This window comes from Alnus glutinosa, chromosome 4 (genome assembly GCF_958979055.1).
Source record: "Alnus glutinosa chromosome 4, dhAlnGlut1.1, whole genome shotgun sequence".
Lineage (NCBI taxonomy): Eukaryota > Viridiplantae > Streptophyta > Magnoliopsida > Fagales > Betulaceae > Alnus > Alnus glutinosa.
Window position 1 is genome coordinate 12103228 of NC_084889.1, and position 17214 is coordinate 12120441.

The 17214-nt window shown below is 34.2% G+C and overlaps 2 protein-coding genes across 4 annotated transcripts; one reads left to right on the forward strand and one right to left on the reverse strand.

The window, feature by feature from the left end:
• LOC133866625 (probable protein phosphatase 2C 72) lies at positions 1-2587 on the forward strand. Its single transcript, XM_062303212.1, has 5 exons — positions 1-237; positions 682-1014; positions 1217-1331; positions 1832-2055; positions 2161-2587. The coding sequence occupies exons 1-5, from the start codon at positions 79-81 to the stop codon at positions 2359-2361; spliced, it is 1032 nt and encodes a 343-aa protein (XP_062159196.1). The 5' UTR covers positions 1-78; the 3' UTR covers positions 2362-2587.
• Positions 2588-2816: 229 nt separating this feature from the next.
• Positions 2817-7700, reverse strand: LOC133866627 (uncharacterized). Of its 3 annotated transcripts, none has more exons than XM_062303215.1 (5): positions 7525-7700; positions 6830-7080; positions 6169-6274; positions 4375-4518; positions 2817-3337 (listed from the first exon to the last, which is right to left on the reverse strand). In XM_062303215.1, the coding sequence occupies exons 2-5, from the start codon at positions 7012-7014 to the stop codon at positions 3086-3088; spliced, it is 687 nt and encodes a 228-aa protein (XP_062159199.1). In that variant the 5' UTR covers positions 7015-7080; positions 7525-7700; the 3' UTR covers positions 2817-3085. The 3 variants fall into 3 exon arrangements, with proteins under 3 accessions (XP_062159199.1, XP_062159197.1, XP_062159198.1); XM_062303213.1 differs by having other exon boundaries at positions 6830-7091; XM_062303214.1 differs by having other exon boundaries at positions 6830-7100.
• Between the last annotated feature and the right edge of the window lie 9514 nt (positions 7701-17214).

The following is a 17214-nucleotide window of genomic DNA, read 5'->3' on the forward strand; positions in this document are numbered from 1 at the left end:
TACAGTTCTACTCTCCTTCCTTCCTATAACTATTTTGCCATAAGTGGAAAGAAAACAGAGCAAATCTTTTCATCTGCAATGGGAATCTGCGCATCATTTGCGTCGCGGGAGACTCGCCGTGAAAAAGTGATGCTCTTAGAAGGAAGTAATTTTTCCAATGGAAATCTTGGTCTCGGCTCTCTTTGCTCTAAGCAAGGGAGCAAAGGAGTGAACCAAGACGCTGCAATTCTTTACCAGGTTTGTTGATGCTTTAATCTCTCTGCTCCTCATCAGTTTTACAGCTTCTGCTTTAACTTAGAAATTAGAATTTACTTGCTCTTTATTCCCATTGGGAAAAAAGTTTACTTCTCATACATGAAATGGGTTTTTTTTTCTTCCTAAATCTGCTTCTTCTTTTTTTTTTTTTCCTAAAAAAATGGGAGTATCTTGAAAATTTTGAAAATTTTGACATCCTTTCGTTAGGATCTCATGAAAAATCCTAATTGAGTAGTAAAATTGAAATATGGATACACTAAATATATTAGTTAATTTTTAATCTTAATATTTATTCATGCTTTGGCTATTTCTTATAAAAATTTTCTGTAATTTCTGGTCACATGCATGGAAAATAAACAAATATGCATCAATGTTATTAGGCTCCCCCCATTGAAACTTTACTTCCTTTTTCCTTTCGATCACAAGGGCTATGGAGCGGAAGATGGAGTTTTGTGTGGAGTTTTTGACGGGCATGGGAAGAATGGTCATACGGTGAGCAAGCTAGTAAACAACCGCCTGCCGTCGCTCATACTAAGCCAGAAAAAGGCTCTGGCGCAGATTAATGCAGTCGACGATAATGGTAACTTTCAAAACCACGTTGAGAGAATAGAAGGTGAATTTATAATACCAAGCAAGAGTTTTCATATATGGAAGGAGGCTTGCGTTGATGCCTTCAAGGTGATGGACAAGGAGATAAAGCTTCAAGAGAATTTGGACTGCTCTTGTAGCGGAGCCGCCGCTGTTGTTGTCATAAAACAGGTAAAAATATGAACTAATTATTTCTCTCATAAACGCTATTTAGTAGACAGTCAATTTGATGATGTGGCAATGAAAATTAGTTATTAAAATTGCCACGTCATTCCAATTGCATACTCTAAGCGTTTTTCATTTGTTTATGAATTTATTATTTGGAGAAGTTAAACCTTACCTTTTATGTTTTTGTGATTGAAAACTTAAACAGGGTGAAGATCTTGTTATAGCTAATCTAGGGGACTCAAGGGCAATTTTAGGGACAATTACAGATAATGGAGTTGTAGCAATTCAGTTAACCACCGACTTAAAGCCAGGGTTACCTTGTAAGAGTTTTACGATAATGTTTGTTAAATTTTTTGTTTTCACAACAAATACATTAACGGACAATTCAAGACACAAAATATGTTTTCAGCTTGATGTCACATAAAAACCAAATAACACTTCTCAAAACACATTAACACTATTAGAAATGAGAAATGCTATACAAACTCCATTTTTTACACGATCAAGTGGTTACTCCCTAATTTAACAGTTGTGACGTTAGCTTTCCACTATAACTTTTTTTTATTCAATGTGCTTGCTCTCTTTCTGCAACTGCCACATTAGAGAGTAAACACTTGAGAGTGTAAAAGAAAGAGTTCGTGTAACATTTCTCTTTAAAAATTACAGAACTGAGAGCACTGTTTTGCCCCGATACTTGTCACACTAAGAAGTGTATTTCCTGAAACTTTACTTGTGGGACCAAACTGCCACATAACTTTACTTGTCCAATTTCACATAAATTTCCACACTAGTAATTGAATTTTTTTTCATTGTGAGATAGGTGAAGCAGAAAGAATAAGGAAATGCAATGGCCGAGTGGGTGCATTAAAGCAAGAGCCACACATCCAACGAGTGTGGCTGCCCAATAATGACTCTCCGGGCCTAGCCATGTCACGAGCTTTTGGAGACTTCATACTCAAAGACCATGGCATCATTGCCATCCCAGACATCTACTATCGCCGCCTAAATTCCAACGACCAATTCATCCTTCTTGCAACCGATGGGGTAAGGGCCAATCCATTTGACTGAAATTGCTTTTTTCGTTGTATTTCTAATTGGAATAACCTTTTTTTTTCTTCTTCTTCTTCTTGTTTGTGTATGAAAATATAGGTCTGGGACGTGCTCAGTAATGATCAAGTTGCATCCATTGTTTGGGCAGCAGATAGTGAACAGGCAGCAGCAAGAATGGTGGTGGAGGCAGCCACCACCGCCTGGAAAAGATACCCTTCTGCAAAAGTTGATGATTGCAGTGTCGTTTGCCTATTTTTGCAAAAGAAGCGCCACGTTTTTATGCCGTCAAAGGGCACTTGAGCTGGATTTGACTTCGTTCCGGTGAAAAAATCACTAGAACTGCTTCTTATAATGTGTTTGGAAGCATTTCCGCTTGTTCCCCTTTATTTTCTCGAGCATTTTTGCTTATTCCCCTTCTCTTTCCTCCCTTCAGATTAAGAGTGAAAGATACCCCTTTGTTTTCTTTCCCCTTTCCTTCTTCGATTAGGAAAATATACATATACAATATATGAGATCTCATTGCAAATTTTGAAGGGTTTTTTTTTCTTTTTTTTTGGAAAAGAAAAAATGTCAATGTACCATTTTAAGATTTGGAAGCCACCAGTTTCTGTAGCCCATCTGTTAAAACCTAAGAGTGACAATTCGTATTCTTGTGACATTCGAGTTATGAATAGATGAGTATAAAACTATATAAGTTTATCTTAACTCAACTCATTTAATTAAACGAGTCATATTCCTAAACTTTGATCCGCTAATTTCATGTTGAATTCATATTAAATTAGCAAGTGTTATTTCAAAAACAAGTTGGGTGGAAAAGCAATACCCGTCACAATTGCTTTCAACAAAATAAATAAATATCGGTTGAGAACCAAGAAATAGGTAATTGAGAGCTGCTCTTTTACGAGGGGAAAACTAATAGTTGCCTCCAAGGAATTCTTCAATCGTGCCAAATGCGTCAAAACATTTTGTTCCACCAATTGCATAAAAACCAACAATCATCCCTGAATGTTTCCAATGCCCAAAATCAAGTCGCTTCATTGCCAGGATCTTCACCAAGAAGGTTATCATCATATGAGACAGGTATCCGTAACCTGTTATGAACAGATATTCGTTTAATATCGGTAGTATTCGACTGCTCTGGTTGATTCTGCATATCAGATATAAGTTGGGAACCATCTGAAAAATTGACTGGCGGCCCATTCATGACAGTTCCAGGTGAAACATCCTCTTTCTTTTGCCCCATTTCTCGCCTAATATTTGGTTGCTTGAATTGCTTCTGCATAATGATAAAGAAAGATTAGCCGGCACTTTACATTCACTTCAAAAATTTATCATGAATGATATAACGATACTATAATTTCAGTTCATCGGTAATGTAATGCTGCAAGTGCAAGAAGCTTACTCACCAACTTTTTGGAACCAAAAATAAAAAATTTGAAAATACGGGGCTGAGGGTAGAGAGTTGGTATTTGCGATTATATACACAAAGGCAGTGTTCACTATAAACAAATGAACACCCACCACATTGTTTGACCAAAAAAAAAAACAAATAAAGCAACCAAGCTTCCTTTTTTATTATTTTATTATTTTTTTTTTTTATGGGGGTAATGGCAAGCCAGTGATCAAACCATTTTAGACAAACATGAAAAGTAGTCTTTCCACTTTAATTTTCGACAGCTGACTCTAAGATTCTTTAGTTTTAACAGCCACACCCCCTTTTCAGTATGACCTTGGAAAAGGATATCAATGCAATTGTAGATTTACAAGAGGCACTAAACACCAAAAAAATACTTAACACAGTGCAGATGAATGGGAAGTGGACAATGAAGAAGAAACCTAAGCATGATTCAGTGGAAAAGGCACTTCAATTTACATTTTCAGATTAAAAATCCGTTATACCAGTAGCTCTGGACCACCAGGTAGTTTAAGCGAGCACATGTATGTATATATGAATATGCGGGTGTGTGCATCTGCGTTTGTGTATATATTTCCAGGTAGTGTAAGCTTTAAAGAACATTATATCCCTTCCAAGTTATCATTTTTTTTTAAAAATTTGTAATACTCAGTGGACTTCAGAAATTTGCTTGACATCAGGAAACAATCTCTCGTCACTCCAAACATGATACCAGGGCTCTCAGGAAGCCTTTCCAAGATCCACCTTTTTTAACCAGACACAGACTATAGATACATGCAAACATTAACATCATACATATGAGCAACTGAATGTATGCAATTAGAAAAGGGAAAAGAAACACTTAAGCTTAAGCATGGTAGTTCAAGTTATATAAAAATAAGTGAAGTTTAGCTACAAACCTCAAACTCTTTCGCCTTTTTCATTATTTCTTTGTAGGCTTTTGGGTCTCGAGCTTTGATGACACGCCATAATATACCACCACCTGTTCGTAAGCGTCCGCCATCGGCAGTCATCTGACCTCCACAAGCCTGAACCGCATCCACCTGAAACTTTCACAATCATTTTAGATATCCCAGCTGCAGAATGGTACCTAGTAGGGGAAAGTAAAAGAGAACAACTGAAACAATATCAAAAGTCAGTAGCCCCTTTTCCCAGATATCAAGTACCTCTTCACTATAAGCAACCAGTATCTCAAATACTTGATGCATGGATATCACATATAATTTTTAAGATTTAATGAACAAAAATACTTCAAGACATGCCCTCTTTCTACAACGTAAACAAGGCCAAAGATGTTAATACACACAAAATTTCAGTCAGCTATCCCTGCATAGAGCTGAATCATGATTGCCCAAAAATCCTAAGCACAACATAATGCATAATGTAAATCCATAACCCTGTTCCAATTTCTATACACTATTAGCCTTAAAAGTAATCACTCCTAACGGACCCTAAATCAAGTGATTTGTAACCATTTTTTACTCTAAGTTAATGGGCAGTATGTAGCCAATGAAGAAATGAGGGAAAGAAAGGTTATTGGGGTGGGGGGTGTGTTGGGGGGAGATAGGAAACCCACTCAATCAAATTTCTAGTGCAAAGAATAGTAACACGATATGCTATAATTGGGCGCCAGTATCAAAATAAAAAATCTACCAAATTAACCATCTACACAATTTTACAAACAAAATCTTTGGTTTCACCAGCGGGATTTCTGATTTATGTTTGTTCTGTTCAGATTCTAAATTAACAAACATGATAGACACGTTTCATTGGTCAACAATTGGAGTGTTAAAAAGTAGTAATATTTGCCAAATATTTTTAATTCTTATTTGTCGGATTACTTTTTACATGCATGCTGACTGACAAAACTAGAAGGACAAAAATGATTTCAACCTACACAAACAGCAAATCACGAAGTGGTTCAGCCAGAGGACATCATAGCTCAGAGCACATGATTGAAAGGAGCAAAATGGCTTCTGCAAGAGAAATCTGCAAGGGTAGGGAAACAATATTGAGCATCAGAAACTAAGAATGGCTGTATGGCCTTAAATAGAGTGGATAATCATTTTCAGCCCTAGGCCAGTCCAAATTGAAGCACAACCAAAATTCTCACCTTTCCTCCCATGAAGCAAACAAACCATATTTGACCAATCCATAGCAAAGGATTTCTTTTCCCCTTGATATTATAATTTAAAGGAGAACCGAAAGAAGAGGCAGATGGCTCAAGAAGTAGAGTGAACTCTAGGGTATTCTCATAGTAGCTCTAAGTCCAGAGCCCATTGACCCAATGACAGTCTTTTGGTCAGGAATACAGAGGCCAAAAGCCAGAACTATTCAAGAAGGCAGAATAGAAAGGATATTCAAACAAATAATTTTATGCGAATAAGGTTGCAAGGAACAAAGAACCCAGCAAGGGCATATAACCAGGGCAAATCATCAAACGGGAACCCAACTTCAGATTTTTCTGAAGATACGAAAGTAGTAGAAAACAATTATATAGCACATGTTGCAGGGAAACGACAAAAAGATATTAATTCCAAGGTTAAGTTATACAATGCTGTTTCTCTCCATGAGAAATTAATGTTTACGACAGAGTTTCCTTTACTCAAATAACCCATTAAGCTGTTATATATTTGATCTATTGCGCTTGTCCTGTGAATACAACACGGTGATTGCACGAAAGGGTAAAATACCTCTTTGACAAGATCACTTAATGCAGAAACTCCCAAACAACCTACAGCCGCATATATCATGTACGATTTCTTCTCTCTCAGACGCTTACATGTATCTAAGACAAACCTGCAAAGGACAGAAATTAAGCAATGTTAGGACCATAGCATGAACTCCTAAATCCTTCTAAATTACATAGACAAAACAATTAGTAATGCCGATAAATTTGTTATACCATTTTCGATGTTTATTGCATAGAAGGAAACCTTAAGTAAGAAAACACATGCGAGGGTGAAAAGGATGATGCTTTCTTCCACGATATTAAAAAGAAGAGCAAAAAAGACATACTGCATATCTATTGGATTATAAATGGAAACTTTCGTATAAGACTTGAAAACACTGACCAAATCAACCAAAGGTAGCCAAGATTATTTGGTCATCATGTAGAAAAGGTTAAAGACAACACCACCAAACAAGCAATGTAATTAAGTTGAAACAACTCTATAATACTTCGACGTATATGCATTGATAAAGAAACTCACTAAAATTATGAAGTTTTAGCTTATCAACATAGAAAGAAATATGTGAATCAAGGAGCCATGTAAAATAAGTAACTAAATGTGGATAGAAGTTCCAACAATACAAAGCAAAACCATCTTTCTTCCCACTTTAGCAGAAAATCACCTGTTTATGTCTGTAACTTTCGGCCCCGCGCCACCCTTCTTTTTCTTATTCTTCTTCTTATTTGCTCTTCTTTTGCTGTTTTTACTTTGACATCCTTGACTTGCTAAATTCACATCTCCACCACTGCTTAGTCCCTTTTCATTTGGGGAATTGGGCTTCTCCAACTCTTCTTCGACATCAAGCATCTCAACATCATCAATGTCCTCCGCGTAATCCTCTTCATAGATGGCTTCTAATATGCTGTCTCCTCCCTCCATCAAAACTGAAATAGCTTCAAAAGGAATCAATGATAATAAAAGTAGAAATGAAAACTTTGAACTTCAAAAACAAAACCAGCACAAAATATCATCAAGTAAGCTAAAATATCAAACCTTCTGACCTAACTATATGATCTATTAGTCGAAAAATAAAAGAACTGCAATCTAAATTGTGAACCGTAGATTAAAGACTAAAACCAAATGCACGAAACCCTTGCAAACTAAATCGCCTAATACATTAACGAGAAATACCCAACGAAAACCTCCATTAAAAAAATTAGAAAAATCTAACATACATGTATAAGTTCCTGTTTCTACTGGGGCTCGACGCAATAAACCCTAGAATAATATCTACCACAAGAACAACAGAATCGACATGAAGATTTTAGGAAACTTTTCTTTTTCCAGAGAAAAAAAACAAGAGAGATTAACGCATACCTTTGAAGCTAGGGAATTGAGACGCACTCCGTCGCTGATCAAAATAGCGAATGGTTCTAAGAATTTGAGTAACAGTGCGCTTTGTTGCTCTGGATTTTAAAAGTGACAGACGGTGGCGAGCACTGAGCAGTAAGGGAATGAGGTTTAGCTTCGGCTGCGTGGAGAATAGTTTCACATTTCCTCTCTACTACCAAGTACCAACTAAAGAAAACCCTTATCCTGAGTGACCGGCCCACGCAATTTTCCATTCTCTTTAGGTGGTCAAGCCCAATATTGGGACTAGTGAAGCCCAACTTGCAGGAGACACGGCCTATATACTCGACTCAGCCGTTTCTTAGCTCTAGCCTCCAGCCCAAGCCAAGTTCATATCAAAAACCCTTTTTTTTTTTTTTTTTTTTTATTTTAATTATTATTATTATTTTAATTGATATTGCAGATGCGTATGTGGTTATTTTCAATATATGCAGTCGTAGTCACAAAATGCAAATATTACTTTTAGATCCGTAGTGGTGCGCATCCTTCGTTTTGTTCCAAGTCACTGTAAATGCGTCGCTTCGAAAATCATGTTTTCTCATAAAAACCTTACACACGTTTGAACTAGTTATGGCCTAGTTCGAACGAGCACCGACAATATGCAATATTTCAAAAACAGACTTTTTGATTTTAGGGCCACTTTCTCAAGTTTATTCTAAAGTTTTTATAGCACAATTTTTTAAAGGACTAGAGGCATTATTTTCAGAGAACGAAAGCCTTTATTATCATTTGCTAAGAGAGAAAGTTTAGTTTTTGTGCTTTCAATTGCATCTCTCTTAGAATGTTTGTTTAAAACAAAGATTATGAACAACCTTCAGCCACCAAAGTTCCGAGATTATAACTTACAAATTATAGTTCATAGTTGATAATGGAATTAAACATTCCATATGATAAGATTATAACATATCATTCATGATGATATCTATTTTGATCATGGAAGTTAAGACTTTTGATTGATACATTGGTGTGGTTACAATGTATTAAACGGACCACATGAGTTTTTGTATTTCTTTTTGGGATTCTCTCGTTCCTCATAAGAATAGGAAATAAAGTACTGTTGACTCTTGATCTAGTTTTGAAGTTGAAAATCATGCAATAGCTCATACTTCGGCTAAGATATTTTGGATTCGTGCGTTGTTGCAAAAGTTAGGTTAATTTTTGTTATGGGACCGCAAAAGTTGTATTCAAATTGCAAGTAATGATGTATTTGATGGACAAATAAAGCATATCATAATTCATTTTGTTGAGCATCACATAAAATTAAAAAAAAAAAGAAAAGAATATTCCTTCATACTTCTAATATATTGTTTGTAAAAATATAATAATCTTTTACATCACTTTTCATCTTTGTATCCTCTTAGAATATTATCTTTTTTAATAGGGTTTATTTCTTACCTTAATTACTCTAGGGTTTTTTGATCACTACTTATAGCCTCTATCTATGTAGAGGTCTCTTGTAATATGTTATATATATCAAGAATCAATATAATATAGTCCTTAATATATTTTTGCTTTCTCTTTCTCTTTCACATATATTTTCTGTTTCATATATTTATTTTAACATACAAAATTGTAAAGATCGAATATTGGAGTAAAGGATAGATCATATCCAAAGTCCTTTCAATTTATTGGCTGCAACCTCATTCCTTCTCATTATATATACAACAAACTTTGACATTCAAAAAGCTCTTCATGAAACCCACGACCGATCCTGTATTCCCATGAAAATGATTAATAGGTTGCTAAGTAAAAGTTGGTTGCCTAAGAAAGATAAATTAATCATGAATCTAGACCCTGGCCTTATCCTTTGCAAATGTTTTTGTCTAGATACAGCAGTGAATAGGTTCATTGAATCTAGACCCCTTATCCTCTCTAAATATTTTTGTGTATGTACGCAAACCAATCATGAAAATCACTCTTTTTAAAATGAGTCAGTGCTTCACCATGAAAGCAACAACAACCCAATTGTCTCGCACGCTCCAGAGATGACGACCCTGCATTGACAAATTGGAGGGTTAAATTGAAAAAATAATATTTAGGGGGGCAAGATAAAAAAATAAATTAAGGATAATATATATATATAATTTTTTTTTATTGGGAAAAAAAATCTGGGGCTTGGCCGGGGGACCTCCCCTGGCCCTGAATAGGTTCGCCCCTGGTCATCACGCGCCGCCGAATTTCTTTCGATCATCGCTTTCGTGTTGGTGTTGATGTTTTGTGGAGCGGTTGTTTTTCTATTGTTGTGTTTCTGTATTTTATTTTGTATTTTGCTTGTGGGTGGTAGTCTTCCTGGTTTTATGTGGTTTGATATAGTGGTGGAGACTTTTGTAGTCGGTTTTCGTTATTTCTCAACGGTCCTTTTCAGTTTTTGGCAGAATCTCTCCCTCAACAACCACCGTATACTTTATGGTAGTTGTTGTCTTTATTTTTTGGGGCTCTTCACCGAGTCATTTTGCTATTTATTACTGTCTTGTACGGTCCTTGAAAAAGCCTGACTCATTTATGATTTATCTAAAATTAAGATGAAATCATTATTTACTGTTTGTGTTTGTTTCTATATTGTCATTTTTGTTGTTAGAGTGTTCACTCCTTTATATTTGTACGATCACCAATAACCATTTTTTCATATTTAAAAATAAAAATAAAAAAAAAAAAAAAAAAAAAAAAAAAACAGAAAACAACAACCGAATCAATCACAAATGGGTTGCTTCCTACAGAATTTTCGAAAGCATTCCCTGTCAATTCGGATCAAATGCGGTAAAGACCCACCTCCTTAACCTGTTTCTCATGTGTTGTTTTTTGTTTTTGTACCCAAAAAAAAAAAAAAAAGGGTGAAAACGATGGAGTGCGTAAATTAAAATCAAGTTAGGCTTAATAATTAGCCATCAAATCAAAATATAAGGGAAAAACAAAACAAACGTCAAAAGCAGTGAAATTATTTTTTAAAAAATAAAGTCGATATATTAGGGGACAACCAATCAACATGTTCAAGATGCTCAATAAGCAACGTATCGTCAAAGTCTTTTCTACAGTAATCAGGCCTGTTTTATAGATTTTGAGGTTCGAGACTATAAATTTAAGTAATTATTTTTTTATATTTAAATTTTTGTATTCAATTTTTTTTTTTGTTAACATCTTTCAATTGATAATATGATCAATTTATATATGAAATTTTAATTTTGAAAATTATTTTTATGCAAAAGCAACAATAATAGATATTTTCAATAAAATTATGTCGAACGGGGATGAAGTTTGACACCTTAAGGTCATAAAAGATTTTGTTCTACATATGCCAAAGGGAAAAAGACTAGCAAAGTGAACAGACAATTTTAGTAATAGAAAATAGTATACTCAGTACAACATCTAATTTCAGCTATATATATATATATAAGTGTGTGTGTGTGTTTTTTTTTTTTTTTTTTTTTTTGAGAAAATAGTGATTTCATTGATCAAGCAACAAAAGTTTGCCATGCAAAAACAATGTTATGTAGGAAAAGATGACACTTCTCCTCCCATACAGCATCTAACATCTTGGAAGCTGCCTCCTTAGCCAAACAATGAGCGGCTTGGTTATCCTCTCGTTTTACATCCTGTACAGAATAAGAAGACAGTCTGGCAAGCAATAGCTTAGAATCTTCGATTAAGTGATCAAAACCACTCAAACATGTCTCACCCTTCGTCAGAGTTGCTACTTCTGGATTTTTTTGCCACGCTCTTGCCAAACCGCCATAGCAAACGAACACCTCCAGAGAATATGGAAAGTATCTTCTGGGAGTTGAAGGCATATGGGGGAGGTTGAGTCTTCGAAATTCTCTTTTTCAACAAATTGCTTTTAGTAGGGAGTAAGTCGTTCCCCACCTTCCACAGGAAGTTCTTCACCACAGCCGGCGTTTTCATACTTGATACTCCATATGCTCTTCCACATTGTGTGCACCTCCCCAGCAGTAGAACTCTGTCCCCAAGCTTGGGCTCGAATTTGCTTCTCAAGATGATAAGCACTTTTAACCGTGAACATCCCATTTTTGGACCCTCTCCAAATAAGTTGATCCAGGTGTTTAAGGGGACTAGGAACCACCCCTAGTATTCTATTAGCCTCCTCGGTTGAGAACAGTTCTTGGAGAGTCGCCAAATTCCACCAGCCCGAAGTCAAGTCTAGAAGATTGCATACTCGAGCATCAACATCCAACCGTTGGTGAGGATTGTAGAGTAGATTAGAATTAGGTGAGGGAAGCCAATTGTCCCCCCATATTCTAATTTTCTCTCCATTCCCCACCCGCCACATCAAACCCTCTTCCAATAATCCTTTAGCTTGAAGATTGTGTGTGTGTGTTTGAGTTTAGAATGAATGTTTTGTTTTCAGTATGTTGTTCCATTATTATTTTACCAATAAATGAATTGAATGGTAAAAGTAGTTGTATTTATATATTTTCAGATATTTTGTGTTATGAAAGTAGAAAAGGCTAGCTTTGAAGTGAGTATGAGTTTTCAATTTTAGTAAGACGTGAGGGATGAAGGTTAGTTAGGTGTAAGAGATTATCTTTTACGGCCTGGATAGTTCGGTGATATGGGTTATCTCTCACGGCCGGTTTAAATAAATTTTTAGGATATTTGGCTACTCTTGTCTTAGATCTAATCTGCTCAGAGCAAATCTGTTATTTAATTATTTTTTAACATGGATTAGCGTAAAATGAAAGTCATAGATAATACTTTATTGCGAGAATTTTGTTTGTATCTATGACTATGTAACCTCATAGCATATGACTATGATTTTGCAGAGTTTTATGCTTTGTGATGTAAGAGTTTTATGCTCATGATCTTTGATCAATGAAATACTCAGATCTTTTGTTCAAAAAGAGTTTTCAATTTTAGTATTCCAATAAGTGAAAAACTTTCTCTCATTTCATTTCAAGTAAATGAATTTGCATTAACGTCTTTAGTGAAAAGCGAATTATCATATTGAGTTTTCAAGTAATTGTGTATTTCACTTAAAATGAGATTTCTACTTCTAATTTTTTGAAAGACCAAGTTGTGTATTTTAATTTTTAGAAAGATATTTTTATTAGAACAAAGATGGCGTACATCACATACACCGTTTTGGTTGAATATTTGCATACTGAGTCGTGGACTTAGAAATTTACTTGTAAAATTCTTTAATTTTACAACAATAGTAGCAAGAGGGGCGAGATTGCTTAAGGAGGACGTTTAGTTCAAACCTTAGGGTTGGAGATGCGTAACTTTTGAGACCCAAATAAAGATATTAATTAGCTTGCAAATCATCAGATTGGTGTTTAGATGGTTGTGATGCCTTTTTGAGATTGTATATAATTTTGTAAAGTTGTGAACAATGTGATTACAATGGTAAGATGTATAGTGAGAACAAATGATATTTTTAAGTTGTTAATGAATGTGAATAAGCTTCAGTTTAATGCTTTGGCGATTGTTTTTTTTATAGTGTCATAATTTAGTTAAATTAAAAACTGTTTGGGACAGTTTCCGAATGATGATGTATCGAGCTCCAAGTGAATCCTTAGTAGAATAAATCCGATAACTTGCAAAACAAAAAAGGCTTGCCAAGGGTTGGCCGACGAAACCTTCTCCGATGGTTAAGTCAGTTCAGATAATTTCTTTAGGATAGTAAATGTAGTTTATAAGGAAATTAATTACCTCTCTTACATGAGAATCTTTTTCTTATATACCTCATTTCATCTTCTTCCCCCACGGTTCGACTCAAAGATTCCCTTCATTAATAGCTTGCATGTGTGGATTACCTCACAGACGGCGATTAGACGTCACAGACGTTCCCGGTATGATGTACATGGAGCACTTAGCCTTTGACGGCGACAACCTGTCATATTGGCTAACTGAATATGCCCCGTCCAAGTACACATGTCATTAAATACTTAGATACTCATTAATTGAGGGAATATCACCTAATTAATGCTCCTTTATTACTATGACCTTGAAACGTATTTGTTCACTGTATGCCTTTACCCAAGTGTGTTATGGGGTTCCTGAGTATTATTAAGTTAATACACCCTTCCCCCAATACTCAAACATCTGTGATCCTTTGGTAGGGAGGTCCTGTTTGTCCATGGGACTCACACGTGTACGAGTCTGAATCATTTTCGGGGGTTAACCCAAATTTTTATCTACCGTACCCTTTGGCCTAAATGATGAGTCAGTAGTCTGATGTGTCCAAGTCGTGGGAGCAAAAGTGTCTTTTCCCATACATGAGAGATATTTCCCCAATAATAACATTTTTGTTGCAATTTTTATAAAGAAAGTAGTAGTAGTTTCACATAGATATTACAAACAATGCAATTATCTTTTACATGAGACCTTAACCCTTACGACCACCTCCATGGGGAGTCATTGAAGAACCCCACCACCACTCGCCGAATGAATTTTCTCCAAGACTCCAACACCACCTTTTTTTTTTTCTTTTTTTTTTTTTTTATTGAAAAACATAAAAATAAAATCGTAATTCTGTATTTTTTTTTTTTTATTACGATAGATAGACCAAAAGATCGTATTGATAATGTGAAAGCCAATAAGCCATGTAGACCAAATTTATCACTTTTGAAAACCCAAAAAGCTTTTTGATAAATTGGTAAACCACATGGATAAATTTGTATTTAACCCAAAAACAAAACTTAAAACACTTAAAAAAAAAAAAAAAAAAAAGGACACTTTTTAGAAAACATTCTACATTTCCTTACTGGAATATTTTTTTAAAAAGCACATATTTATTTTTCAATTGTGGAAGCCTATGCGACCACCTCTTAGGGTGGCTGTATACCTACCTCTCTATTATTTTTTATTTTTTTCGTAAGTAAAAATTAACTTTCACATTTGAAAAAAAAAGCATGTATTTTTATTTTTTTTTCAAATTAAACATGTTTAGTATTTGTTTGTTGAAAAAAAAAATATTAAACACCAAAAAATTTTCCAAAATTTTTATTTTAATTTTCTTTTCGTTTTTATTTTTTAATTTTTAATTTTTTTTTTTTTTTTTGTGGTGGACTACACAAACAACTCTTTTTTAAATGTGAATTCCACCAAAAAAATATTTCTTAACTTTCAATCACATAGAAAACTCTTTTCAAATCACAACACAAAAAACACTTACCAAACATGGAATATGATCCTCTCCATTTCAAGTGTACAATCAAGATTTTATTTTATTACATCTAACAATGTATACGGTGTTACGTCGTTTAAAAATCTATTATGAAAGAGAAATGCTATAGTTCCTTCTAGTGTTTTTCTGGGGTCTTTCTATACTGACATAACATTTTGTATTTTTTTTAATAAAAATAGGAGAGAGAAATCAAGCTGTAGCTTTTCTTTATTAAACACATGATGCCATGTCAACATAAAAATACTTCAAAATGACATTAGAATGAGCTCTAACATTTATCATTATTAGATATGAAATGAATCCTCCTAATCTACCAAACATACACCCAAGTAAATTAAGTAATTGAGGAAAAATAGAAATGAAAAACATACTCTCACTCGTGTACCCTCCAAGTGCATATTCTTTGTTTCCTTGTCGTGGAACTAAAAATGTATTATTAGATTTTGAATGAATTGGATCAAATTATAGTATTTAGTGTCACGCCAAAGAATATGCACCTAAAAATAGGGGAGTGAAAATGCCAGAAGAGAAATAGTTTGAAGTAAGATAGATTTTTTATTTTTTAAAAAATATTGATAACATACATATATTATAACAAGAGCATATTTAACAGAACAGGTAAATAGTTCATTTGACTATTATGAGCCATTTTACGTCTCCAGCAGAATAGGTAAAATAGATTTTTTTCTTCTAGTGTGAATAGTAAATAGGCTCTTATGTTTATTCACTATTCACACTACGAAGATTTTATTATTATTTTCTCTCTCTCATTATTTGTTTCACACTTTTTTTCAAATAAAATAATATTTAAATGGAAGAAGATGATAGAATAGGCAACATATTAAAGAGAATATAAAAAAAATAATAGTTAAAATAAAAAATTATATATTTTTAATAATTATTTTAACTATCATTGCTGCTGAAGATTCTCTGATAGAATATTTTTCCTTTATCTTTTCAAAAGTTGACATAAAGCAAGTGTTGCTACATCAATATAGGGGTAACGATCATTAGGTAAAATAAAAAGTTGTTGGACTAGGCGGCCATAAGAAAAAGACAGGGCCAAGCAAACGCAAAAGAAGTGTGCAAGGAAGAAATTTCTTCTCGTGTCGGCATCGCTTGCTCTATCATCCGATATTCACTCTTGTTTTTATGCACATTCATTCTAATAGATGCCATACAATTACAAGTGTTATTCGTAGGATAATCCCCTTAATTCTCTTCAATAAAAGAGACAAATAGCAAAGCTCTTTCAAGTTCTTAGCCAAAATTGAAGCAAATATCCTTTGCAAAATGCTTTTAAAAATTTCAAAAAGCTTAAGCCCTCAAAGTTGCAAATTAAATGAGCATGTTTATTAATGTATTTTGAGAAGTAATTTTGGTTTTTGATTTATAAACGTAAATAAAAAATAATTTACGCTTTTTTTTCTTTTCTTTTTTTCCAACCGGCAACCGTCCTTTTTTATTTTTTAAAAAAATAAGTTTTTAAGTTTTATGTGTGTGTATATATATATTATTAAGAGTGGCATGTGTTTACCGACACGTAATACCTAACGGAATCTGTCAATTTTTTTAACAGAATTTGACTTTAATGCTCCGTTTGTTTTGATGTAAAATAGTTTCCGTTATAAAATATTTTTTGGGAAGTCATTTTTCAGAAAAATATTTTTCATTGGCGCGTACGGAAAATCACAAATATTTTTTATATTTTCATTCCATTATATTAACTTATAAAAATTAATTTTTATTCACAACATAAAAATATATATATATATATAACAACTGATTTTCGCTTTTAAAAAGCGTAAATTATTTTTCGAAATTTATTAAGTATTTTTGGTCAAACAGAAATAATTTTTCGGTTAATTATTATTTTCACTCTCATTAAACACTAGAAAATGTTGAAATCATTTTACGCCGAAACAAATAGAAAGCAGCTTGTAAATTATATCAACCATATAGACCTCTAAATTTATTTAAATATCAAAATGAATGGTTTGTAATTTAATTCAACGATGTAAACCAATAATGTAATTTTTCCTTTTCTTTAACAAACAGAACAGGTAGAAGCGTGCAGCCAATTAACAAGCTTTATTGGTATTTTTTCCTTTTCTTTAACAAGCAGGTAGAAGCGTGCAGCCAATTAACAAGCATAGCTTAAGTGCTTAAAAAAGTAAACCACGGTGGCCCCCCCCCCCCCCCCCAACCCCACAACGTAAACCATCCAATCCAATAGCGTATGAATAATGATAGTTGTACACCAAGTGTACAACAATCATACAATACCCCTTCATAAGGGGTGAGTCTCACAGTGTATGGAGCCCACCCCTTATGAAGGGGTGTTGTATGATTGTTGTACACTTGGTGTACAACAATCACTCCCCATAGCGTATAGCCTCTCTTCCCTGCTACATCTACACCCTCAAAAGCAAATAGGATCAACCGCTAGATGCGCACCATGGACACGTGGACTGCTGGATGTCATCCAATAAACAAGGAGACGATAAAATCTTCAG

Coding starts and splice junctions, on each gene's coding strand:
- LOC133866625 (XM_062303212.1), top strand. CDS start 79: ATGGGAATCTGCGCATCATTTGCGTCGCGGGAGACTCGCCGTGAAAAA. Junction 1,015..1,216: donor CTGTTGTTGTCATAAAACAG/GTAAAAATATGA, acceptor AAACTTAAACAG/GGTGAAGATCTTGTTATAGC. Junction 1,332..1,831: donor CTTAAAGCCAGGGTTACCTT/GTAAGAGTTTTA, acceptor ATTGTGAGATAG/GTGAAGCAGAAAGAATAAGG.
- LOC133866627 (XM_062303213.1), bottom strand. CDS start 7,086: ATGGAGGGAGGAGACAGCATATTAGAAGCCATCTATGAAGAGGATTAC. Junction 6,275..6,829: donor AAAGTTACAGACATAAACAG/GTGATTTTCTGC, acceptor TGTCCTTTGCAG/GTTTGTCTTAGATACATGTA. Junction 4,519..6,168: donor TAAGTGATCTTGTCAAAGAG/GTATTTTACCCT, acceptor TGAAAGTTTCAG/GTGGATGCGGTTCAGGCTTG.